A 25841-nucleotide genomic window follows, 5' to 3' on the forward strand; every position below is an offset into this window, starting at 1 on the left:
TTTGCAAATGTATTTTAAACATGTAAATAAATAGTTAGAAATGCAGAATTTGGAATGCAACAGACCTTTTAAGTGGAACAAGTACAATCCAGGATCTTGGAAACTGCTGTCCCACATGAATATCACCGGGCTAGCAAGAGCGGTAGTGAACTCAGTACTATGTACAGTATAAATAATGGTCATATTTTGAGCAGCAGGCATCATGACCAGCTGATATTTTCTTTCCTCGGGACCAGTTGTTCCCAAGAGTGCATGGCAGGAGCCATATGATCTTATCAACACATTTGAGAGCCTGACCCAAACACTGACAGAGATTTTGCTGCAGCAATGACTGTCATAGAAGAAAGTCGCCCTTTTGCACAGCAGTTATCCAATGTCTACTTTACTATACTTTCACTTTTTTGTTTTAAACTTTTTGTGAAGATCAGCCTGGCTATACTTAGTCATTTCTACATTGTGAAAGGAAACCGTAAGGAAGCAGCAAGGATAGCTGCTGAATTTTATGGAGTTCCTCAAGGACAAGGTATATTTGTACATACTCTGTTTTCACTACTGTTTGGGGATTTTGTTGTTTAGGTAATTACTTATCTGCTAGCCTCTTTTACATTCAGTTTTTCAAATTATATGTGAGGTTTTTTTTCTGTAGTTGTTGTGTTTTGTATAACAAAAATTATCTGTAGTATAATTATCTGTAATAATATAATAATAATTATTATATTACTATTATAATATTGCAGTAATAATATCTGTAGTGTAATTATCTGTAGGAGTGTTGTTAGATTTTGTGAACTTTTTAGTTTTTTGGGTTTTTTTTAGATTAATATTAAGTTCAAAAAAATCAGAAAAATGGAAATATCACAGCCAGTTTTCTATTAGGATAGAGGCCTATATTTAAGATGGCTGTATATAAATAAGATGGCCAAATACTTCCCCATACAGGACTTTTTTCCCAATTGCTCCTGCTATTCCCCAGCTTACCATGCATAGTTGAAATTTTCCATGTTTGACATGTGATTATTTTGCACCACTCTAGTGAAACTAGTCCAAACATTTGTGAAAATTATGTCTTGATTAAGGTAAAACTTTATTATAGTGATTTCTTCTGAGAAGATATAGTCCTCATGTAGTTTGAATAAACTGTGTCTTGGCAGATATCAGGAGCCTAAGTAACACTTTGTCAGGGCCAGCTTTTTGGCTTGTGTGTGAAAACCCTTCAAATTTTACTGGATTGAAAGTTCTTGTGAAAATTCCTTTTGCTGTTCACAAGCAGAACTTTAGCAGAACTGTTGCCCCAAGCTCATCTGTAGTGATGTACCATTTTCATTCAATTGTTCTTTTGCATTACAGAACACTTTCTTCTAAACTGTGGCTTGCTGGTACATGACTGAGCCCTGATTTTGCTCAGCTTGGGATCCTTGCTACCTCACTTGTCTTCATTGTTGTCCCTTGTATTCTGGGATGGCATCAAGCTGAGTTAGGCAGTGGAACAGGAAGAGTTGTCTTGCCTCTTACTGCCTTTACTCCTCATCCCTAGGTACCACAAATGTGAAGACATAGCCCAAGTTAAATGTAATGGGAGAGACCATAGAAATGAGCCAGAAATGGCTTCAAAATTGAAGATTTTTTCAATCTTCAATGTTGGGACTAAAGTTAGATATTTTGTGTGAGGGTGTTAAAATTTGCAATCCAGAAAGAAAGGCTTAAATCCTAAAGTAGGAATTAGCTTACTTTGCAGAAGATTTACTTGAGATGGATTTATACCATGTGTTTTCTGCACAAGCTCTGAAACTCAGTGTTTTTTACATCTGAGCCTGTTAATGACACCATTTGAACTATTATGTACGTGTGTGTGTGAGTATATGTGCAGATATATAAGTGTGGGAGGGGGTGGGTGTGTATGTATATTATTCACTACAGTAGGATAGGAAGAGCACAGACAGGAATACTTGCAGATAATGGGGAAGGCCTTACTTGAAATCAAGATTTTTTTTTTTTTGCCAGAAACTGCTGGATAGCTCTAAGGCAGCTCTTTATGGGAAGACTGACACACAAGCTGGGGACAGAAGGAAAGAGACTTGGGAGGAACTGGAGAGAAAGGAATAACATGCATTGGGCTGGAGAGTAAAATAGTGTCTATGGTGTTACCTGTTGCAGAACCCAGGAATCTGTAATTCAGTCATGTGTCAAAAGTCTCATCTATTATACATTATTAAGCATTCTAGTGGCTGGCCAATGCAAAAGATGAAAATCTATCACCCTTGCAGGTTACTGTTTTGGTCATGTAGCAGAGTTTTTTATTGATTTAAAGGATCAAACATATGGTAGATTTTATAGTTTTCTGCTTGTTTTATTAAAAGAAAATAGTTAATTCAACTGTTTTATGCTAAAATTGTACTTTTTATGTTTCAACATCAGTGTGCCTTCATTTTTCACTGTCCAGCTTTCAGTGGTTGGTTCTGGATTTATAAGTTGTAAGCACATATTCATACATAATCTGCTATTCATCCATTTGTTGTGACTAACAGCAGCAATCATTACTCTTTGGGATGGAAATAATTCTCCTCAAAATTGTTATCTTTTCTTAGTTTACTTCTGTGCCTGTGGAAGGAGATATGCTAGTGTCTGAACTCTATGGCATGTTGTGGGATTTGATTTGTTGGTGTTGGTGAAACACAGGGATGCCTCAGTAGACTTTATATAATTCATGTAGCAAAATATCCTGTTAAAAGTGACATCTAAAAGATGTACAGTAAGGAATATGAAGCATGAAACAGCTTAAAACATTACATTGTAAAATTAAATACTGAGTGTCCTCCTAATTAGTGATCCATTCTGTGTTTTTTCTCAAGTAGCAGAAAAACCTTGGCAGAAAAAAACAATGCAAAGAACTACCAAAATAGATAATTAGCCTAGCGTCTGTCATTAGCTAATTGAAGTTTATAGTATTTCAATAAGTAATTCAAATTAGAGAAAATGTTTCTTTTCATTTTCTAGTTTTAACCTGATTACATACTCTCAAAATTCTGTTAGCACTGGTATTTTAGGTTTGCTTTTAATAAAAAAAAAAATTACTTATTGCTATTGTAATGTCTTAGCTAGGATAGAATGCTATAATTTTGAAGAAAAAAACCAAACCTTTGGAAATAATGTGCTACTAGGCACTGGCATTATTTCATACTTTCTAAATTGACCCCTTAAAATAAGTTAAAATAAGTTTAATTGAATTAAAATAAGTCTTTTAGGAAGTCTGTTTAATTGAGGATGTTTCAGGTACAGAGCAGTAGTTTTTGGTGGACCTCCTTTCATCAAACTGAAGGTGTAGAGGTCAGTTTTTACGTTTCAAGGCTGACTTGCTTAGGTTTGTTACTTTTTCTTTATTAAGAATATTAAGAATAAAATTTTCTTTATTAAGTATAAGGAGACAGCTTTGCCTGTGTCATCTGCTTTATATGGTCTTGTTGCTAAGTGTTAGTAGTGAAATGGGTCATACTTTGTTCCTTAATATTTCAGGAATATTTTCATTTTCAGTAGTCAGCAATCTACACTCCATCTATCCTTTGGATCTCACATGTATATGAATGGAAGGATAATGTCACAATAACTAATTAGAAATTATACTGTTTATGTGGCATCAAAATACAGGAACTAGATCAGTGTTCAGCATCAGCTAAGCCCAAAATAGTGCATGTAAAAGCTCTACTAATTATAAGGCACATTAATTTGTTTAAGGAAATAATGTCTGAGTAAAACCTTTGTGTGTAGCTGAAAGGTACCTTCAGAGGTGAATTGAATGCTCTAGGATCAAATATACATGAGTTGTCTGGCAAATGTTTGGCTAACCTGTTTTTAAAATGCTTAGTAATAGTAATTTCTGCGGCATCCTTATGCAACCAATTGCAGTTTTTACTGTTCTCATCACTAGACTGCTTCCCACTTCCCCCAAGACTGACCTAAATCTTTATTTCTGCAAACTAAATACATGAAATATGACTGTTTCTCTCTGTGTATGAGAAGTAATCAATTTAAGGACTATTATCATGCATTTTCCTACTTCTGCTGTTTTCTTTCTTTTTTAGAATAATGTAAAAAAGATTTAACTTCATCTATCCTCCTAAGTCTTATTTTCTAGCACCTGGAGTTACTGCAGTTGCTCTCTCTTGGACTTGTGCCAGTTCATAAATAGTTTACAGACATCTTTACTGATGTCTAATTTCCCATGTTAAACAGAGTGCTCCAGCTGAGACTTTATGAGTGTAGCCGGGGGAACTATTAGTTGTATACAAGTGGAACACTTATGTCATGTGCCATGTATATGGCACCCTATGTAATACCTCCTGGAATGATGCTGCCCCTCAGCAGTAAAGTATTTTGGATAGAGTCTGTAGCCTGTAAACCACATGTTAAAACAAAGTCACTGTATTGTTCATTTGCTTTTTCCTCTCTTAATACTGTGTACTGGCCTTCAGCTAATTTCATGCTGTCTTGGAATCAGACAATTTCTCCCTTTTACTTGTCTGTTTTGAATTGTTTCCCTCTGAGCAGTTGTAGCATCTACAGTTTAGTATCATCTACTACTTGCATAAAAAGAAATACATTATTCTATCATTCACAGTATTAGAAGCTTGGATAGCACCAAATGCAGGACAGAACTCTGCAGTCTTTTACATTTGCTTGAAGTGAAGACCTGTGTCCTAATAAGTTATTGGAGTTTAATACTTTTTTTTCAGTGAAGTCAGTGTTATTAGTACCATAAAAAAATGAAATGAAAAAAGGATCCGTTCTATTATAAAGGTGTCATTTGTTGGGTTATTTTTAACTTTGGCACTAATTCTGTAAACACTTATATACACTTCCCCCATTGATTTGAAAGGACTGATTAGTTGTTTGGAGCCAAGTGCTTTGCAATCAGGGACTAGAGTTGTGTTGAAAATAGGTTGTGGTGACTAGTGTTTATTTATTGTGTTGAAGTGAACATTTACATATTCATTGCATTTAAAACTTTGCAAAAGTCAACATTTTATTCTTTCTTAGTGGATAGTCGTAGTGAGTATATGTTTGTTCCATTTTAAAATTCTGTGCCCTACAAACTGATGCAGAAGAATAACCTAGCTTGAAAATTAACTTTGGGTATATTTAGCTCCTTAGCAAACTATGTGTAATGACAGTGATCTGCACAGTAACATTTCTTCTCTCATGGTATTTCCGGATCCGTGAAGAGTTTATAACTCAGCCTTTTGTACAGCTGTTGCTGGATGAATGCTGGAGGGTCAAAAGCAGCTTTTAGACTCTTCCTACTGTACTGGCTAACTGGTCATATCATGAAAGTCCTCTGTGTATAGAAGCACTGGGTTGGAGCTTCAGATGAGTTTTATAGTTTCATTGCTTTGGGATGAGGTAGTAGTGCTGTGATATGAGGTGATTTCAAAGTTTGTGTGTCAAATCTAAAGAATTAATCAATTATCAGATATTTTGGGTCTATAAGATATAAAGTCTGCCAACAAATACTGGTAAGATCTTGGTTTGTATGAAAAAGCCTATATTTCAGTACTATAGATAACTTAATAGAAGGAGGCATAATTCCCACTCAGACTTTTTTATAAGGCAGAAAGTGTTTTATCAAAAGTAAACCTGATACTCAGTTTTTGTCAAAATGTATTTAGGTACAAGCAGAAAGTGATAGAGAGGAACCTTCTTATGAAAAAAAAATAATTTGCAGAGGTTAACATAGCATAAACAACAAACAGCTAGTAACATACATATACAGATACCTGGGGTCTGATAGACAGGCTAAGTAGCTCTGAGAATAAAAAATGACTTGTCTTAAATATCCTAATTTTTAATGTCACTTCTCTTCAAAAAAATTTGTATAAAATTTCACTTTATCCATAATTTCACTTTATCCATCTTTAACAATGTAAGTTAAAGTTATTTGAAGGCAGAAATTGTCTTTATAGTATGCTTATTAAAATACATGCAGAACAGGAGAGGTGAATATGCCCTGGTTTCTTCTAAGCTTAAAAAAATTTACTCTTGAATAACTGCAGCAAATTCTAAGTTACCCATCTTTGCTGTATCTGCCTTGGAAAGCTCAGTACACCAGTTAGGCTAAATTAAGCCATTGCCAGGACTGTGGTAGTTCAGTCTACTGGAGTCTCCATCTTCTTCCAGAAACAGGTAGATACTATGAAGTTTTCTGTTTCCTATTTTTTTCTTGTACACTGAGAACTGCTTGAGTAGTCCCAAGAGACTGGTCCTTAAAATACAACTCATAAATAGGCAATAATGCCATGTTTCACAGTCAGAGATCTACTGTTTAGAAGGCTTGTTGTGAATGGTTAGAGGAAAGTTTTCATATTTATTTTATCTGAACAAATTGCAATTGATAATGCCACTCAGCAACAGTTGTTAGGTAGGGAAGATCAGCATGAGACATTTTCTCAACTTGCATTCCACAGAGATCACAATTCTATTAATAAAAGCTATACAAGACCTCTCTCAGCTTCCTGGATACAATAGAGATTCATTTAGCAATGACAGGAATGTCGTATGGCATACCTATTCACCATACCACTTCTGTAAGGCACCACATTTAGCATTTGTTTTTCATTTGCAGCACATAAGCTAACGGTGTAAAAATGCTTAAGATAGTGTGAATATTCTTTTTTGAAAGTTTAGAAGGGGGGCTTTTTTGATGGAGCTCATCACTTTCTCTTGTATGCCAAATAACTTTGCCTAGTATGACAAATGGCTGCCAAAGGAGAGTCATACTTCACAATAAAGCCAATAAGGCACTTTTTTTTGAAGGAAGAAAATAACACCACGTATTAGACAAATACCAGGACATTCCTTTTTGAAGAACATATTCTACTTTAAACAGGTTTTGCTCAGCGTTGTCTGATGCAACTAAATTGGCATGGCCAGGGCCCTGACTTACTTGCAGCAACAAAAATCAAGAACATCTGTTGGCGAGCATGTTACTTTTAATTCAAATTTTTCATTTTTTACATCCCTTATCTTAAAGAAAATTTCTGAGGCCACAGAAACTCCTAGTGAGTATGTACGCTGGAGCCTGTTTGCATGCTTGCCTCCCTGACAGAAACTGATACAGCCTGTCATATGGATTTGTTTGTGGGGTTTTTTTACTCTTCCATGTATGTCAGGACCTCCTTGAGGTCCACCAGCTGCATTTTTTGGTTGGTTTTATTCAGGTGTGTTTCCTTGAAATGTATTTTTTTCTGAATATGGACCTTGCCACCAACCTAGGCCCCAAGGAGTGTACACTCTAAATTCATATGGAAATGCCCTTCATCAATTGATTTCTGTATTTTTCTGTGTGAAATGAATAGTAAGCTTATGAAATACTATAAGTACAAAATGAACATTATGAACTCCGATGTAGCTTAAAATCTGGGGTTTTAAAGGTGCATAGCAATAAGTCTGAAAGGCAATCCTGGAGCAATCTGTCTGCAAGGCTTTAAAGATGTTAAAGAAAATATGCAGAAGAGTGCAGTACTGGCTTGGGGCAAGCTCAGTTGTACCATCTCCACTGGTCTTTCTTGCATTGGTGAGGCACAAGGCAACAGGGGAAGACCAAAATAGCAAAGCTCCGTGAAGGTGATGTTCCTTCCTTCAGTCGCTGGATTCTTATGGCCAGGGTTTTGCTATTCACATTCCTCTCGCGTAGGGGATGTTCTCAAACATTCACAATGCAGGCAAACAGCGAGTGAACTTCTGCCAGTTAGATGATGATGGCTTGAGGGGAATTGCATAGCATGCCTAAGTACTGAGCTCTGCCCATGACTGCAGCAATGCTGGCTGGTTGGCCATAAATCCTTTGTGGCATGCTGCATCTGTTGCACTAGTGGATGTTACTCTGCCATGTCTGGAGTCTTTCTGGCAATTGATATGCTCTCTCTCTTTATGGCTGTTCTTTCACTGTAGTTGACTGAAGATTCCTTCTGGGGTGCCCTTTACTGCTCCTATGCTGACTACTGGTTTCATGCCTGTGAATTTCTTTCTGTCAATATCTGAAGCTCAGGCCTTCTTGGTAACTGATTTGCTTAGGTTCTGCCCCATGACTTCTGTGATTTAGTTTCGTTTACATATTAGCAAGTATTCTGTGTTACTGCTGTCTTGTGTGCGTGAAGAGTCTGACAGGTACACATTGCAAACAAGCCAAGAAATGTAATAAATGTGTTATTGTTCCATATTTGATTTCTGGGAGGCCTGAGACAAAGCCTTTTTTCATATCAGAAGTTTAAATCTTTTTTCAACCTTCAGTTATGATTCCCAGCATCCAGGGACACAAGGTATAACAACTACAGAAATCTCAGGAGAAGAGGTAGGAAAATTACTATCAGCCAGCCATGCTTTAGCTAACATCATCATCATCATTGTGGTCATTATCATCATCATCATTCTGTGATTCTGTAGGTGGCCTTATCACTCTCTACAGCTCCCTGAAAGGTGGCTGTGGTCAGGTGGGGGTTGGTCTCTTTCTCCAGGCAGCAACTGGCGGAATGAGAGGACACAGTCTCAAACTGAGCCAAGGGAAATATAGATTGGATATTAGAAAAAGTCTTTTACAGAAAGGATGGTAAAATACTGTAATGGTCTGCCTGGGGAAGTAGTGGAGTCACTGTCCTTGGATGTGTTTAAAAAAAGATTGGATGGCACTCGGTGCCATGGTTTAGTTAAGGTGCTGGGACATAGGTTGGACTAGATGGTCTTGAAGATCTCTTCCAGCCTACTGATTCTGTGATTCTGTCATCATCATCATCATCATCATCATCATCATTATTTTCTACTACTACTACTACTACTGCTGCTGCTACTACTACTACTACTACTACTGATTTGGATTTCCAACTAAGATTCAGTAATGAGATTGTATTAAGAGTATACAATAGACTTTTTTTAGTGCTTCTAATGATGTAAAGCAATGTCACTTTATGCTTAAGTAACTAGTGACCATGAAAGCATTATCTACCTATCTGCTGGTATTTGTCAAGAGGACTGGTTGGTGACCTGGTTAATGCCTAAGCTTCTGGTTGACTTAAATCACCACCATACTTGCCATGAAGAATGGCTTGATGCAAGAACCTATTTAACAAACAAAAAGTTGTTCCAGGCCTTTCCCTGTTCTGCTCCTAGAGCTTTGTCCCTGTACTTTTATGGTGCATTTATGTTCCTTGGCATTGAGCTGGCACTGCAGAATGTAACAGTGGTACCACTGTGGCCTTGTAGGATGCTGTTTTTGTCAGTAACCACAGTTCCTCAATCCTTCCTAAAATTTGCTTCATCTTGGCATCTTCTATAGGGAGGAATGTTCAAGATTTATTCTGATTCATTTTCGGCGATATCAAATGGCAGGCCACTCCTGAGGTCCTGGCACTGAGCCACAGGGAGCCTGTCTGTCATTTCAGTTTTGTGGTTGCAGGGTGTGGATCACATGAGCAGGAAGAGTCAGTTTCTAGTCCTGTTCCAGAATGTAGGGTGGCAGGTTCCATGCAGTCACTGTGACCCCATAGTTATCCTGATCATGAAAACAGAGTAACCTGAAAGTACAGAACAGTTTTGGAAGCAAGGTGGGTCATCAGTTTTCTGGTTTGAGATGGCTGCACACAGAATACTGATCTGTGACATTTCAAAATGGTGCAATTATGTGCAATTTTTCCTAAGATAAATTATTGTTATAGGAGTTTGGACTGTATTGCATTGGACTGCATGGTATGTTGAAAGGTCAAGAGGGTCTTGGGTACTGCTGGTTGTATTAACACATTTTTTGTGTGTTACCACAATTGCATCTCTGTTGCCTTAAAAATAGTCTTGAAAATAAAATGAGTTCCCTGCTGAAAGGGAGGGACAAAAATTTACTTCTATTTTCATTCCCATCTGTTGAGAACTGCTGCCCCTTTAAACTCAGAGCTATGTGCTGACATGGAAATGTTGAAACTTTATTGACATTTCCTTCTATCAAAATCTGGACTAAAACAATTTTGAAAGTTTCCTTTAACACTTCTTCCTCTGGGTTATAAATTTGGACAGAACTGATTATTAATGAAATGTAACATAGTGCTTTATTTAAAGCTTGTATGCTAAATTAGGTTAAAATTCCAAACCCATCAGTAAAGTCCTCTGGTTTCCTTACTCTCAAACTGTAGCATCTGCTGATTCCTCTGGCTACTTTTTTGAAGATAACTGTATTACTTCCATGAGTAACTGTAATCTAAATGCTGACCCTAATTTCTTGTTTGTCAAGTCAGGAAAAATAATGGTCAACTGTATTTTTTACATGCTTGGACACCTACTTAGACTTCTGTGAAAGGTTTTCTGGCAGATTTTGCAAGAGTTTTGATGTGTTCTATGGAGAAAAATCTGAACAACAGAATCTCAAACTAAGCCAAAGTAGTTTTGCAGTTTTGAATGTTAATATTTTTATTACCTAATGAAGTTGAAGGATACTGATTTTTATTTTGTAGCTAATGTAGTCCAGGGCATAGATGTTCAGGCTGACATGAGAAAGATCACAGCAGTTCCATTCAGAGGTGGAAGTGAAATAGCATGGTCTTTCAGCCTTACACCATGGTTTTAACCATGTTGATTCCCTCATCTCAAGTATATTTTTAACATCATTTCAGATGATTTTTGATGCTGTTTTAGTTTTTTTGGGTTTTTTTTTTCAATTTTGTATTTGTGAACAAATACATTTGTTTTTTACATTTGTTTACAATGTATTTGAAGTCTTATTAAAGACTTTTTACTGGAGGTTGAATGGTTGGGCCTAGCAGAATTTAGTGAAAAGTTTCTTCTAGAGTCCTGAACTAGATAAGGTTTGCCTTCTTTAAAGCACAAAAATGCATATTTCTTAATGTCCTCTAGAGTATTCAAAGTAACTCAATAAGTGGCAAGCATCTGTGGAATATCTCTGTGTAACAGAGGTACTTTTCCTGTAAGCCATGCTTTGAAGGTGGAGGGTTTTGGGGGTGGTCTAACTGTGTTGGTAGCTCATTGTTTCCTGTGCACTTGTCTGCACAAGAGAGCCGCTGATGCTGACTCCTGTGGGGCTCTGCCTCTTTGAAGCCATGGCAGCTGTCTGTGTACCTGCTGCTTTCCTGCCAGTCACACCTCCCAGACAAGTAAGAGAGAACAGAGGCTGGAATCAATGTGGAAAGCATTTGTATGAAGTACTTCCAGGTTTGTTCCACTCCTGTAGAAAGGCACAGATTCATTCTCAGCTGACAACCTCACCCACAAAAACTCCCACAAAAAAATGTAGATTTTTTTCTTGCCAGACCACTGTCAATTCCTGCTCTGCAGTCCCAGATGCTTTGCTTGATCCTGATCCTCACCACCTTCTCCTGAGAGTCCTGGAATTCCATTCCAAATGGAAATTTAAAACTGAGATGAGCCTCAGAGCCATGGCAAGTGCAAAAATGTCAGTGTTTATTTCTCACAGGAGAATAATGCTGGTATCTTCCTGCACAGGCAAATGTGTACACATCCCTAGTATGCTCTCCTGTTAATTCCTCTTCCAGTATTTGTTTACTTGGAAGAAAGCACTACAAAGTAACATATAATTCTAGTATTAAAATAATATTTTTATAATGTCCCTTTTATAAGTTTCAGATTTACACGCAGAGTCGTGATTGCTGGATATCTTGAAGTGTTTATTTCAGTATGGGAGATATTCTGATTCATTCAGCTAGATAAAACCTGAGGAAAACAGTTGTCTGAAAGCAGCGTAATGTCTGTGAGAGTGCTGTTTTCTTCTTGTGAGAAAAGCAGTAGCCCACCTGCTTCTGCTCTGTAAAGGGTGTAGTGTGATTCCAAGCAAGACAGTTCTCTTGTGCGGTAACTTCAAGGTGAAATTTGCAGCTGCTCCTTCTTCTTCCCCTCACCCTACCTAACTATAATCGTGCCTCTGATTTTCTCCTAAAAGAAACCCAAGAGGGATATAGAAAATTTCACTAAATATCTGAGCATTATTTCAGAATTTTAAGTTTTGTCAGGTACCTGAAAAGAGTAATATTAGTGAAACTCAGCAATATTGATTTGCTTGTTAAAAATTTACAAGTGGCTAATTTATATATCTGTAGAAGGACATAATGAGGAAATGCCAGGGAAGTAAGGTGACATTTTAATATGGTATTATTACAGAGAAATCAGTGTCTTCTACCATGATGGAATTTTATAATTGATTGCATCTCTGCAGATTTCTGTTGTATAGTATCAGCCTGATACATGGTAATGAACAATAAATTCTAGCACACTTAAAAAAAATATTGCTTTGTGCTTCTTCTGACAAGTCTACAGCCTTACTTTCATAATGGCATCAGACTTTCAAAATATTTTATTTTTTTTTTACTCAAAGCATGCTTTTATTCAGGACTTAGTTTCTGTTGACATTTGTAGGATAACTTGCCCCCTATGAAAAAAAACAAACAAGAAACAAATCACAAAAAACTGGGAGTGTTTCATAGTTTCATGGATTCTCCTGAATTCTAAAATCACTCCTAATTGTACATTACATACGAGTAAAACCTGATGCAGCAGTAATTGTGGTTACTATTATTAAAAGAATTTCCATTCTGATAAAATAATTTTGGTTTTCTCTTTTAGGCTGCTCAGTACTCAAGCAGCAAAATATTTGAATACTTATGCTTTAAGAATCTGTTTCTTTTTTGTATTAAATGATTAAAAAATTAACACCTTCTTTCCATTTAAATCATGTAAATAGTTAAGACTCATGCTGTAGCTAAGCTGATTCTTTCTCTGTTTTAAAAATAGAAAATGCTGGAGCAGTCCTTCCCTTCCCCCACTCTGTAGTCACTAGTCCAAGCTAGTAAATGTTACTGAATGGATTTCAGTGTTGTAGCCATTCTACAGTAAGTACAGCAAGATTCTTTGTGAAAAAGCGAAAGGAGGAAAAAAGGTAGTAGGAATCATTTGTGGATGTTCGTCAGAGCAGAGTACCTGCACCAATGACAGACAGGCTTTCCTCGAGAAACAAATCATGACAACAAACACTGCTGTTCAGAGGAGCCAGAATCTCCCCAAAAGACGCCTAGAAAGTGTAGGGGAGTGTCCTGCAAAACGGAAAGCTAGCTGGGGTATTCTGACCAGCCAAGGTTAGTATAGCAGCCATTTCAGAAACCGGGTACTGAAATATGCTGAGCTGACCCAATTTATGATGGTCTAGCTATAAAACTGAATTTTGTTGTTTTTTATTTTCTAGCTGTAATGTGAATGCATGCTTTTGTTAGTGGCACTTTGTTGTCTTGCATGGGTTAACAGAAGGGTACTGAGGCTATTTTTGTTCTTTCTGCTCTCTTATCAGCTGATCTAAAATACCATTTCTTGTTTATCTGCCCTATTTGTTTTGTGCAAGTGTTTAAGGCTTGACTTACCCTGACTTTTGCTGTCCTGTCGCAAGGTAACTGGATACTGAATGTTAATTGTTTACTATGAGGAACCAGGGAATGAAAGGAGGGGGAGGAATAAACTTTACATATAACTTCATGTGTGAGGAGTCTATAGATAGCTGAAATACGAGGCAGTAGACGAACACAGGTGACAGAATTGTTGTCCTGTACTAAGATACTAAGGACAAAGATATAATTGTAAGGCTTTGCATAGAGAAGTACTTAGGAGGTATTTAAGTTGCTGAACACTGACATTTTCAGCAATAAGGAATAAATTCTGTTGGAAGTATTTAGGACTCCTATTGCCTATATATTTTCCTGTATATTTTTTTTCATCGTCCAAGTGTGTTAAAGGGAGCTCTGAGTAATTGTAAGAGCCTTAAGAGGAATTTTTTTTAAAGAGTGATCATAATTCCATTTAATATTTGTGATATCGTAAGGTTTAGAGTGAAACAAAAAAAAAAAGAAGTCAAACTTGAAATTTCTGACAATATGATGTAAAATAAAAAACTGGAAATGTTAAAACAGTCAGTGAAAGGAGTAGACAGGAGTTCATATGTTGTGCATAAAGGAACTGTGAATTTACTGTGTAAAATATAGCTATATGTTATAGAAATCAGAGTTATTCTTAAAATACCTTTGATGATTTCCAGTATTGACAGTTTAAGACCTAAGCAATATTCAAGAATTTAAGCACCAGTTTCATTATCTTCTGAGTAAATATTTGAATGCAATGATACTGTATGGTTGCATTTATTCATCAGCTTGAATACGCAGAGCATCTTTTGCCCTCATGTTTTTCACTGTTTGGACTAAGATTTCCTGACCTAAAGAGCATTTTTTTAATGGTCATTTTAGCTCATTAGGTCAGTAGTTTCCAAAAAATCTTGGACAATATCCCTCAGCTGAAAAAAAAATTCACAAGAGTTTATCAGCATTAGTACTAGCCACTCCATTATATGGTTGAAGGTTAGGCTCTCTTGCTACTCATACAAAGAAATAGCCACAATTAGTCTAGTTTTGAAATTCTCAGAATCTAACTAAAATATGGAAATTAAAATTTCCTGAAGAATCCATATTAAGAGGGTCTAGCTGCTTAGAACCTCTTTGTAATTGCCGTGCTAGGAAAGATATACTAATTTATTGATAGACATCCTGAAGGACTGAGATACTTCTGTTGCACTTAAGGCTTCTAATTGTTGCAGTTCATTTGAATAACAAGTATCTCTTTTATCAAGTCTGAAGGATATTTTTTTCCCTCTTTATTTCATCCATGGAGGCATCCAAATCTGACTTGGCTCCACAGGCACCCCTGCAGAGCAAAAGAAGAGAAAGTCGTACTGCAATGCAGTCTGTAATTAAATAGACAGATTGGAAAACGGACTGAAAGTGATACAGAGGGTAGAATATATCATAAGATTGGATACAAAGGTGAAAGGATAGAGTCAAAATGGGAAAAGGCCTTCAGCCTACTGGCTTGAGGAGCCACAACTCCAAAATCTCGTGGATGTGACAAAAATCACACACTGGGCCCAGCTTTGCTGCACAATTGCTTGCTGTTTATAAGACTTGGGGTTAGGCCCTGTGCTGCATTCACTCTCAGGCAGGCTGAGAAAATACAGAGAATTCTCAGCACAGTTTGGGAAAAAAATTTTGTGCTTTGAATTAAGGCTAAGACTGTGTTTGTGGAGCAAAATTATTCCAGACTTAAATCTTCAGAGTCTGAACTCAGCTAAGAATGTCCATATGCCTTTTCTGTCACCTTCTAGTTGGGAAGGGGACTGAAAAACCCTTACTTTGTTTTAGTGACTTGTCCAAGGAAATAATAACAGCCAAAGACTATTACCAGCTGCTCCTCTTACTCAGGTCCAATCTGATGTGGATCCAGTAGATGACTGAATTTGGAGATTTTTGTGATTTTATATCTTGGCATACTAGGTAGGGCACACAGACTATGCAAGCTACTTTAGGTTAGAAAAATATCCAGACAGTTGTTGATGCTTCAATAAGATGGAAAAAACAACCTGTGCATGAGCAATGGACGTGGAGCTGTGGCTGTGCTTTCATGTGACACATGAAGGGGCCTGACACACTCCTTCCCACATGAGCAAGGCCAAGCACAGAGCCAGCATCAGCTGCTGCTGCTCCTACCATTGTCATTGCCATCATCTTTACATCGTATAATGTTGCTTCTGTTGGGAACCAAGCAAGCTGTGTTTGGAAATTGCTGTTGTGTTATTCTAGGCTTTTTTATAGAGTTCAGTGGCTCGTGTTTCTGTGTGAAAAGTATGTTAAAGTGCAATGCCAAACACTCTAAATGTTACCTGTGCCACACTGATTTGACCATTCAGTGCATTATACCTCAGTATTTGACAGCACAGTCACATGCTGTGCTCTTGCACTGAGCCCCAGCCTCCTTAGCTGTGAAACATGAATGGTGATCTGAGAATGCATTAGGTTTATACTCTGAAAAAACATACCCTATGTCTTTCTGTTTGATGCAAAGGTTAGAAGGCATGCAGTGAATGGGAGGGAGAAAGGGTTAACATTTTAATGTCTCTAAAAGTAAATTCCATTATTGTCTTTGCTTTGGCACCTGTGTGTTTTAGGACCAATCCTCTAATGTGAAAGCTTTTTGGCTGATCATGGTTATTATTATCTAAAGCTGAAATTTCAGCTCAGAGCTCTCATAGCCACAATTAAACTGTGCTTTTGGTGTACACTCTAATGTTTAAGAACTCAGAAAAAAAATAGTCTGTTAGAATGATTTTATAATTCAAGCATCAAAACTCTGTGTATTGATTCTTTAGTTACACAACAGTATGAATGGATGATGTTTTGATATAGGTTCAGCAGGGCAGTTGAAGTATTCTTTTGTTATAGGGACAATACCATGAAAAAGGCGGTAGAAAATTAACAATTTCACAGTGAGTTTATCATTTGGATGACATGTCTTAAAGGGATCCTGCTAGATATGGAGATAGAAAAAATTTTGAATTAACTTATTCGCCAAATACAACACTGGAATGGCAAAACTAATGTGTAGTCATGTGGTGCAGGTACATTAGAGACACAACTGTGTGGGAAGGTAGATTTGCTATGTATGGTACTTAGGAGTAGGAATTTGTTAGCATTTACATTAAGCTCTGCAAATTGTGAAAGTCTACATTATGATAAACATATAAAGTATATAAAAAGTATACTGGTTTGAGCCAATCAAGTTTTCATTGATTGTATGAATATGTATATATATATTTATATACATTTAGTAATATAGTTAGAGAATTTTCAGATTAGTTGACATATTGAAATGACATGTAAATTCCACTTGAACTACATCTCTTCTTTCAGACATATTATAATAATCTCTAGCCTAAATTCTGCTTCTCTTGGAGTTCTTCAGTGCTTAAACTAGTGGCTTCTGTTTTTTTGGTCATATTTAAATATGGTAATTAAGCATCATAGATGTATTTTTTAAAGTTTAAATCCTTCATTGAAGATTTTTTCAATAGTTTTCCAACATTACATATCAATTAAGTAGTTGACATGCTTCTTTATCTTATAAGGGATTTAGACAAATCAGTAATTTTATAGTGCCACAGTAAAAATCTGTTAGAACCTAATTAGATATACAAAAAAGCAGACACTTTCAACAACTGGAGTGATTCTGTTGATCTTGGGACTCTGTTGTTGCAGAGTTTTTCTCTTTAGTTATTCATCCTGCCTGTTGCTTCAGTTGCCAGAAGCAGAAGCACTTAGAATCCATCTTAAGAAATAAAAGGGAACAGTGCTTGTCTTAATACACAGCATTTGTTGATTTTGCAGAAATAAATATTAGCTACGATGCTTTTCAAATACTCCCAGTAATGAGCTGTGTCAGGATTCTATTTTCAGGTGTTTTTTGATGATAGTGCTTCTTCTGATGACTGGGCCTTGATCTATTTAGCTGTAGAGCAGTAATTTTTTTAAGGGCTGAGCTCTGGTATAAATACTTTCCCAATGAAGTCAGCGAGAAGAACTTCATTCACTGCAGTCCTGCTTTTGAAAATCTAACCTTTAATGTACTTTTTATACTGAGTTTGGGTTGTTTTGTTGCTTTTTGGTGGTTTTTTTTTGGAGACTTCACAAAGTTTTAGAAATAAATACAAAAAGGAATGACTTGACTGGAGGTAAAGACAGTTGTGAAATTATTTTTACTTCGTATTTTACTACTATGATTATAATTGCAGGAATGACTTATAGATAATTGCAGGTAGAAGTAAAGGAGTGAAGTCTGTAGGGAAACATGAGGAAAGTAACATTAATGACTTAGAAATGAATCAAAGTCATAACTGAAAAGCCCTATTTTTGGACATTTTCACTGCTGAGAGTAGCTATCAATGCCCCAATTCAACAACCAAAGAATATTGTAGAACATAACTGAAGGAATAGTGAACTACTAAAAGAAAAACATAGTTCAGGTACAGCAAACAGCATTTGAAACATTTTCAGAATATCTTTGCTTTTCTTTTCTAGATGTATTATGAGTAAGTAGTAAAATAACACAGGGATATTTGGCAGTGCCTCCCTTAAAATCTATGCACTGATTTTTGAGGATACAAAACTGTATCTCTTTGAATGAGGTTAAAAAAGAAGGAGCTTGTCCCTCAGTTTAATCATGTCAAGGTTCTCTTGATTTCATTGTGAATTTCTCTTCTGTTGAAATTCCAGTTAATTTGTCTTGGAAAGCCAGTGCACAGATACTGCCCCTTTGAGAAGCTGTTATGGTGAAGAAAGAAATGTGAAAAACTGGCAAAAAAAGGCAGCAGACTTTTACCCTAAGAAACTGACAACTTGTACACACTCATATGCTCAAAACTGTCTTTACTAAAGGCTGAAAGTTCGTATTACAAGGAACTGCTGATCTTCCAAACATAGCCAGAGTGTGTTAAGGACAGGTCCAACTAGCCAGAGCAGATTTTTTTTATTATTATTATTGTTGTTTTATTTTTTTTTTATTTTCCAGATTGAAAGAAATGAGTAGGATTTATAATTGCAATTGGCTGGAAGTGCCATGGGGAGATGGAGATTTAGGTATTGTATAATAATTTGTAATTTTTTTTTAACTTCACCTGTTAATGCAGTGAATATATTTATTCTTTCTTGTTAATACTTACAAAGCAATGATGCTTTGTAATAGTTTGCCTTTCTGGTAAACTATACCTCAGAGAACTTGAAACTAATGTGGCTTCTGTATACAGTTAGAGATACTTTGTATTCAGCATTATCAGGGACAGTATCAGTAGGGAATTAATGCATTATCAATTTTGGAATAGACTGTGTTTGCTAATACTGCTGTTACAAACACAGTGAATGAAAGCGTTTATATTTTTGCTAATGACTTCTAAGTGAGAGGCATTGTAATTTGTAGATTAGCAGAAGGCAGTAATCTAGGCAAAGAATTTAAAACACCTTTGATGTTTATTTATGGTAAATATTTATGTTGAACATATTCCCTGTGTAATATGTCCCTGTGGTATTTAATGATGAATTACTATATCAACAAATTAGTTGGAATGTGAATTTTCTTTTTTCAAACTTGGTCAGCACAAAATAGTTCCACAACATTTTGCTTTTAGATTTTATTTGTAGTAGAGATGACACAGGTATTTTGATTTTATGGATTTATCAGAAAAAACTGGCTGCTGAATGTCTCATCCTGATGATAGGGATGTAAGTTGGATCTAGGTGCAAGCCAGAACTTACAACAGGATCTGGCATCTTTTGATTATCAAATGTCACTGGAGTAATTAATAGACATTCTTCTGATCCATCCAAGATGGAAGGAGGTGAAGGAAATAAAGGTGAAAAATTGTTGCTTTAAGATCCTTCCTGCATCTTTGTTGTGTTTATACATGGCAACAAAAAAGTCTGAAAAGTAAGTGCATTTAATGGGCATAAAAGCTACAATATTCTTATGATTTTATATGATGTTTTTCCATATAATCAGTTAAGTGGCTTTTTTTTTTTTTTTCCATTGAGTAGGATAAGCTGTCAAGAGAGAGATGTTCTCATCTATAGAGACTGGGGGGCAAAATACCAAAAGCAACCTCTAAATACAGATTTAAACTTGAGGGTTTTTTTCAGCAGTCAGCCAGAGAACATCATAGAACATAACAGAGACATAATAGAAATCTCACTGGTTTTTTTAAAGTCAGGTTTATAAAACCTTCCGCTCATATTTTTAAACTTCTGTGATCAGCTCTATGTAGTCTCATGATAATTTAAATAATCATCTTTGCTTTTGTTTTGCCAAGTTTTTGCTCTCAGTAGTATTCAGTAGTGCTGAGTCACAAAGTGCACTATGTTCTCCAAGATGCCGTCATACGTCTGTGTAAGTTTTAGCCTCATTCACTAACACCAGTGGGAAAATGGAGGTTTTATCTACAGTTTCCTATTGTGCACCATTTCATATGTTTTTAACTAGGCCCTGATTTCTTTTCAGGTTGAGCAGCCTTAATTTTTTTGTCATTCTTGATGTGATCTGAGGGGGGTGTTTATAGTAAACAAAAGGGTACTTTCTGAAACAGGCTAGTGGACAGAAGGAGTCCAATTGGAAACAGAAACAGTGTTTATTTCTGGGGTGTAGTTATCTTAGAGCTTGGGCTGATGACTGCCAGTGATTGAGCAACAGCCTTCACATTTCAGATGCATTGCGTTGTCAGTAAATGCAGCGGCTGGCTCTGTAGGCAGTCCCTGTCCCTGGCAGAGTCAAACCACACGCGTGGAAGAGTCATCTGCCAGTGTTACCAATTCTGCATTCCAGGCTAATTCTCTACGTATCTTCAGGAATTTTGGGCAGCTTGATATAACTCACACAAGTGATTGCATTAGTATTTTACAGTTCTAGTGATTTTGTTCTTAGAGGAATAAATACTGAAAATTCATAATACATTTTGAAGATGTTTCTTCCTTGCACAGCCTCTCAAAACTGAATTTTCAAAATTCCTGCCACAAATCAGTATCAGGTCTGCCTGCAGCCTTGGCTGGCTAGAAGGGTCCTGTCAGTGTGCAGTCATCTAGAGGAAAGGGCAGGTCCTTCAGCAAGAGCTTCAGGATGTCTCTGGAAGCTGGGTTGGGAGTTATGGAGGGTTATGTGTGTGAATGCAGGATTGTTGTTGGGTTACTATTATTTTTTCACCTTTCTCTTTTGGGGGTGATAAATGAAAATAAAGGCCAAACCTTTACAGAAAACTTATCTAATTATTTCTAGGCTTAATAGTTTATGGAATGAGAACTGAGACTGTGTATCTTATTTCTACTATAATAATTTTTTTCACTGTGATTCTCACTGTATTTCTCTCTTTGCACTTGTGTGGTAGCTTCAAATTAATCTTACCATGCATAAAGATTCCCACATTGCTTTTCATATACACCAGCTTCTCTGTAACTTCTTCAGGCAGCTTTCTGTCTGGTTTAAGTCTAAATAATCCCTATATTCCAGCTACAAAGTTTTGTTATGTGTATTAAAAATGAACAATGCAAAAATAGAAGTGGAATATGGTAATTAATGATTTTATTCAACCATATTACTGATATCAATATCTCAATATTTTGTTCTGTGAACAACATAGTGATTTATTAGAGATATTTACAATTAATAATAGAGCACTTTTTTATTGTTTAGAAACTAATCATTTGAGTTTCTAAAGAGGAAAAACTAATTTCATAGGACATTTGACTTCATTCTGTGCATCATATTTTCTGCTTTGCTCTGTGCATTCCAAACCCTTTCTAATTGATATGGCTTATTCAATAACTGTTGTTATTATATAGGTTCTTGGGCAGATCGCTCACCTCTGCATGAGGCAGCCAGTCAAGGACGTCTTCTTTCTCTAAGGACTTTATTGTCACAGGTGAAGACTCTGTTTTTACAATTGCTTTTATTTTATTATTTCATGAATGTTATTTAATCTCTCAGCAGAGATTATTAATGCAGATTTAGTATGCTTTGTTTTGCTTTTTTCACTTGAGTTTTTCAGACCAATACATATTTAGAAATTTTTCATATTATATAGATATAAGCTAGTGTTTAAAATATTTCCTTTGTATGTTTTAACCCTCTCCCCCCTAAAAACCCAAAAAAACTCCAGACACACAAAACAAAATTGTATCTAAATTTATGTCAGTCTTCCCTTCTTTTATGGTATAAATCAATATAATTTCACTGATTTAAGCCTTTGGGTAAATAGTCAGGAAGATACCAGTTAACAGGAAGAATCAATGAAAGGTTCTGGATTTTGCATTGTTGTAATTTAAAAAAAAATGCTAATATCAAAGGGATAGACTGTAAATGCTAAATTTTAATATTATAATATTGTCCTATTACCTATTTCAATATTGAGAAATTATACCATAGAATACATTTGATGAAAACAGGTAGATAAAATTGTTAGTTCTTAAGAATCAAACAACATCTACTGCAAAAAATTTAGAGGGCTTGGTGATTTTCTCAGTCCAGTAAGTGTTTTCTTTGCTAAAATTCATAGCTTTGGATATTTCAGAGCTTAAGTCACAGGATCATAGAATCACATGAGAGTTTAGACTCAGGTCTTTGTGAGGTTTTAAAGACCACCAAGAGTGGAGATGCACCATCCTTTCCCTCATCTGTTTCAGGGTTTCACTGTCCCCCAGTTAAATTTTTTTTCACAAAGCTTCTTGGAATTTTCCATGTTCTGGCTTGGGTCTGTTGCCTTTTGCTCTGTCACTGAGCATCTAAACAGTCTGCATTATTTTATGCCTATTCCTGATTAAAAATAAATTCTCCCTGAGGATTAATTTATTGCAAGTTGAGTTTTAAGCCTAGTTAGAGTATTGTAAATTATTCATTTGAACAGTAGTATGAGGAAATGGCTCTTAATAGGTTTTGTATGATCTTTAAATACCATTTACATCTGTTTTAGGGATACAATGTAGACACACTAACAATTGACCAAGTAACTCCACTCCATGAAGCCTGTCTGGGAGATCATGTAGGATGTGCAAGAATCCTCCTTGAAGCAGGAGCAAATGTAAGGCTTTGGTTTTGTTTTCTTTTATATGAAGTCCAGTTCTATCCTTGGTTTAACTGAGAAGGATATTTATCTTGATTTTAATGTAATTGGTCTGTGCTTACCCTATTGGCTGTGTTTATCTCATGTAATTACAGCTGCCATCTGAATGCTGGCAAATGAGAGTGCTGGGCAGCCACTGAGACAGTAACAATTTGGAGTGAATCTGTTAGCAGAAATTTGTTATTATATTTCTCTTCTAAAATATGGAATGCATTCCTCTACTTTACTTGGTTCCTCTTGCTTTGAGTGGTTTTTAGGAGGTGGTTCTTTTAATCTTCAGAATGCCTGCTGTCACACTGCACCTGTATGGTCTTAAAATTCTTTGGTCTGAGTAGAGAAAAAGCGCTGTCTCTTTTCTGTACTCCTGACATAGGCTGTCTTATCTTTTATCCCAAAATGAAAATGGGACTTTACAGATCAGTTTCAGTGCAATGTCTGCTGACATCAGAGTTCAAGTGCATAGCTTCCCAGGTCTCTGGTCTTTGTAATGGAAATATTTATTGTTCTTAAAATTCAGTTTTCAGAACCATGTGGAATATGTCTGTGTTATTATAGAAAAAGATAAAAAGATACATAGATATTTCCAAAACCAATTTCTCCCTACTTCAGGTAGCACAAGATAAAAAAACTGTAAGAAAAAAATTTCATTTTCCCACCTGGTTTATTTTTAGTATTTTTAATTGTTTTGTTGGGTTCAGGGGGTGCATGAAAGAGGATAGGCCAGAATCCTGGAAGGAGCCTTCTTCCTTTAGTATTATTATTAGTAGTATTATTTCTGTCCCTTTCTTTAGTATTATTAGCCCTCACAAAGTTGCCTACTTTGTCTCCTTACTCTCTCACACTTATTTGGAAATATCCAGTTGAAGAGTGAGGTGGTGAGGTTGCTATTAAAACACTTGAGCCTATGCTTTTAGCTTTGTCTCCATCCTGAGAAAAATCACTTGAACCTGGAGACGAAAACAGAAGAAAATGGCAAATAATCCTCAATTCTTGTCAGAGCTGTGGAGAGAAAATCCCTTTATCCCGTTAGTAGCCAATGTTTAAACTTTCTGTATCAGCAAAACAGGCTCAGTGCAATGATTCTTTTTATTTTAAAATTATTTACTGCCCAGATGTCAATCTTTAGTATTCCAGGTGTATTTATCCAACATAGTTTAACAAGAATAATAGTAAACTAATTCCAAATGAGAAGCATGGTAAGAGGAAGACAGTTTCACAGGGGCTGGTCAGTTAACTTGTTATTTTAACTAGTACATTTATTTTTTTTTTTCATTTTATGCAATTTATAACTATTTCCTCTTTAAAAATCTACCTTTCTTTCAATTCTTTTTGTAAATAGATTTTATATATTCTAGGTAAATGCTACCACAATTGATGGAGTGACACCTTTATTTAATGCCTGTTCGAGAGGCAGTGCAGCATGTGCCGAGCTCCTGTTACAGTATGGTGCCAAAGCTCAGTGGGAGTCCTGTCTGCCATCACCAACACATGAAGCAGCCAGCAGAGGTAAGAAATTACCTCCTCAATAAACATGGAGCAGTTGAGCAATGTCTCAGCAAGAGGGTTAAGAAATGTGTGTGGTTTTGTCCATGGGAGAGCGTACTGAAGTCGAGCAAACTGTCATGCTTTGTACTGACAGGTCACAGTGAATGTCTGGAGGTACTGATATCCTGGGGTATAGATGTTGACCAAGATCTTCCTCATTTAGGAACACCTCTGTATGTAGCTTGTGTTTCACAGCAGATCCATTGTATTCGAAAGCTTCTTTATGCAGGTATGTCATGATTTAAATAAAAATATTACTGGTCTGTAAAATAAGCATATTGTGCTCGCCTTTGAAGTCAGCTGTGCTCAGCCAATTGAACTGGAACCCTTGCTTGCAGGGTTCTACTTCAAAGTTTATGCTGATTCATGTTTTCTTATAACTTACTATATCTTTTATTTTTTGGTGCCATAGTAAGCATAAGAGGAAAAAAGGAAGCAAGACCAGTAAGAATGAATGTTCAAAATTTTCAGCACATACAGCAGCTTTATAGTATTAATTTTCTTTAGGAAAAACAAGGGAAAAAATGAGCTTTGAGAAATTTCATATAGTAATCATTGAGATTTCAATCAAACTATTTTAGCAATGAAGTCCCACTTGCTTTCATTCTTCAGCAAGTTCTGACTTTTCACAAGGCATAGAGGCTGAGTTGCAGAGGGAAGAGGTGAGGTAAAAGGCATCTGATCCTAAATTTCAGATTATTTATTTAATCAGTGGGTAAGAGATGTTGAAGGCTCGCTCTGTTTCAGCACAAGTCCAGGAACACTACTGTCATAGCTGAAAGACAATTTTCTGTATTTCAGGTATTTACATACAGGGCTTTTGCATCCTGCAGAGCAAGGAATTAAAATGTATATGTGGATAATTCAGCCTTGCTATCATTGAACCAGAATAGTTTTTTTAGTTGATTCCATGCTATATTTAGAACTTAAACAAGCAGTTAAAGTGTTTCTCATTGAGTCCATCTCCTTGGATGATTAATTACCCTATGTCATGATTTTTTATGTTTAAGAACAGCAAAAGTGTAATTAGAATATTTTGGGATTCAAATACTACCGTACAGAAAAAACAGTAACTGAAGGGCATATTCTACATTTGCTGGTGCCCTGAAGTAGAAAAGGGTACTGAGGATATAAGTAGCTATTTATTTAAGTTAATTTTTTTTCATATTTTATCAGTTTGTGAGAATGTATTAGAAGTTAGAAAGCAGATAGACAATGAAATAAGCAAAAGCATGGTACTGCAGAAGCATGTGCAAATTGTTAATGTTAAGAAGAGTGAATTATTCAGACTTCAGACCCAATTGCTAGACCTGTGACATTATTAACTTATTTTACTCAAATGGGCATTTAAAATGCAAAAAGTGTTGATTTAGGGAGGAGAGCTGGTACAGAGGGCAATTTTTGGTCTCACAAGGTCAGTAAGAAGTCTGAAGAAGGCTTGGTTTTAGATGAAGCAACAGCTTGCCTGCAAGGGAAATTCTTCCATACTAGCTAGTTTAGTTTAACTCATGTATGGATTTTTTTTTCTTGAATATGAATGCATTAGTACAAATTAATTTAGGCCATTTTAATTTAAAACATGTTAACAATTACCTATTAATATTAAAGTGTAATAATTAGAACCCATGGATTGGGAGAATTAATGATTTAGGGTTTTTTTTTCCTATTAGCTTTCTTGACTGTGCATCTCACCTTAATTAAAATTAAAAAAAAAATTATAGATTAATAAAAAAAGGTTAGATGGGATGGCAATCTATTTCAAACCCTTTGCAAGCTTCAA

At 36.0% G+C, this 25841-nt stretch overlaps 1 protein-coding gene across 4 annotated transcripts in view; it reads left to right on the forward strand.

Moving 5' to 3' along the window:
* Positions 1 to 264: 264 nt before the first annotated feature.
* Positions 265 to 25841, forward strand: part of ASB5 (ankyrin repeat and SOCS box containing 5) — a 29129-nt gene continuing 3552 nt past the window's right edge. The window contains exons 1-6 of one of the 4 annotated variants that reach the window (XM_014261394.2): positions 444 to 523; positions 18430 to 18497; positions 21240 to 21319; positions 22367 to 22474; positions 23872 to 24022; positions 24156 to 24290. In XM_014261394.2, coding sequence (XP_014116869.1) covers positions 18440 to 18497; positions 21240 to 21319; positions 22367 to 22474; positions 23872 to 24022; positions 24156 to 24290 — 532 coding nt within the window. In that variant the 5' untranslated portion in view covers positions 444 to 523; positions 18430 to 18439. Of the gene's footprint in view, positions 524 to 13000; positions 13131 to 18429; positions 18498 to 21239; positions 21320 to 22366; positions 22475 to 23871; positions 24023 to 24155; positions 24291 to 25841 lie in introns of those variants that run through there. The other 3 variants (XM_005517638.3, XM_088056849.1, XM_014261391.2) reach the window with 3 other exon arrangements.

This window comes from Pseudopodoces humilis, chromosome 6 (assembly GCF_049639895.1).
Source record: "Pseudopodoces humilis isolate 2021_Gansu_Grassland_sample_001 chromosome 6, ASM4963989v1, whole genome shotgun sequence".
Taxonomy (NCBI): domain Eukaryota; kingdom Metazoa; phylum Chordata; class Aves; order Passeriformes; family Paridae; genus Pseudopodoces; species Pseudopodoces humilis.